Source organism: Camelus ferus, chromosome X (assembly GCF_009834535.1).
Source record: "Camelus ferus isolate YT-003-E chromosome X, BCGSAC_Cfer_1.0, whole genome shotgun sequence".
Lineage (NCBI taxonomy): Eukaryota > Metazoa > Chordata > Mammalia > Artiodactyla > Camelidae > Camelus > Camelus ferus.
Genome location: NC_045732.1, coordinates 100,824,261 through 100,825,872, shown reverse-complemented (window position 1 = coordinate 100,825,872; position 1,612 = coordinate 100,824,261). Strand labels below are relative to the sequence as shown.

The window sequence follows — 1,612 nt, the reverse complement described above, 5'->3', positions numbered from 1 at the left end:
CCTTGGTGAACATGGTTATAATTACTATTTTAAACTCTTTTCAGTAGAGACAGATATTTCCATTTCATTTCTATTTTTATTTAAGGTTTTACTTTTTATCATTTGGAACATATACCTTTGTTTCTTAGTTTTCCTTGTCTCTCTATTTTGGTTTTCATATGTTACATAAAATAGCTATATTACTCAATCTTGAAGGAATGACCTCTTTTAGATATAACTTCTTGTTCAACTTTGCCCTAGCTCTTTATTTTATCTCAAACCTTTGTGATTGTCCAAGCAGAATATTTTGTTCCTAATAACTCCCTCAAGCTGAGAATGTGTCAAAACCTATCAGTGTCTCAGGGAGAATCTCTGTCAGAAACTAGATTTAGTTTGATTGGAAGCTGGACCCTCTCTGTCAGAAACTAGATTTAGTTTGATTCTTAACAGCTTTCAAGGTATGCAAATATCCCTTTTTTTCAGGGAAGCTTTGGAAATAGGTATATCTGTCTAATTCTTCTGTGATAAGGAGAAGAATACTAAGACGTTTGCTACCATCCCATTGAACCTGTAGACACAAGCCACACTTACCATCAGAGCCAGGCTAACAAGGGATGTGTCCTCTGGTGGTAACCCCAAAGCCAGGGTGCCAGACATGTGCACAAGCTTCTTTCTTGAAGACACTAATAACCTGGGATTGGGGCAGAGGGAGGGTATGATGTGGTGCTTACCACTCTCATTAGTCTCTGGTAAGAACTGCAGTTATCACCTAGAATTTTAATTAAAACTTCCTCTGATAGTCTCAGCTATAAAGATAAACTAACAGGCAGTTTTTTTTTCCCATAGAAATACTGGGCAGTTTTTCTGCCTCTGCAGTGTGCCCTGGTTTGAGGGGAGCTTATTAAGAACTCTTCATTTGTTCTGGTTTCATGGGACCTGTGAAGGTAAGCCCTACTGGCAACAAGAGTCATGCAATCAAGTGGTGTCTCTCTGAAGCAGAAACCACAAACCAGACCTCCTAAATTGTGCTCAAGCTCTTTCCCAGAAGTTACCAGAAAACTGGAATGAGGTAGAGGGAAATTGCTACCATGGCACCTCTAGCCTCCATGGTCTCTGGAGATTTTTAAACCAACCTTTACATGTGTGTTAAATTAGACGCCTCCTTCTCAGGTTAAGGTAAGCAAAGAGAAGTCTCTCATGGAAATACTAAGCACATTTCAGTCTGCTGCTTCTGTGCTGTTTCCTAAGGTGTTAACTACAGTAAGTCCATGTAAGTTTTTAAAAATCTGTTAGTTTTCCATAGATTTCTGGGTCTTATAGACTTAAGCCTCATTGGATTTCAAAAATAGACATTTGGAAGCCTTAAAAGTTAGGGTGCCAGATGTAGGATTGAAACCCTTCATCAGCAGGGAGGAGTAGCTGACCCTGTTGTGTGTCACCATCCAGGTGTGGGGTTTATGGTGAGATTGTTTCTCAGCAACTTCTATCCATTTTGATGTAGGTTTTTCTCCTTTGCCTAATATATAGGATTATGTAAGCTAGTTGTTTCTCAATATCCTTCAGAGTGAATTGTTTCATACTCTGCTGTAGATTGTAGAATAAATGAATTCAGGAACTTGCTACATCACCATCC

At 38.9% G+C, this 1,612-nt stretch overlaps 1 protein-coding gene across 1 annotated transcript in view; it reads right to left on the bottom strand.

Moving 5' to 3' along the window:
* Nucleotides 1-530: 530 nt before the first annotated feature.
* Nucleotides 531-1,612, bottom strand: part of LOC116661906 (testis-specific Y-encoded-like protein 1) — a 3,929-nt gene continuing 2,847 nt past the window's right edge. Inside the window, exon 6 of the mRNA XM_032474736.1 lies at nt 531-547. Coding sequence (XP_032330627.1) covers nt 531-547 — 17 coding nt within the window. The remainder of the gene's footprint in view (nt 548-1,612) is intronic.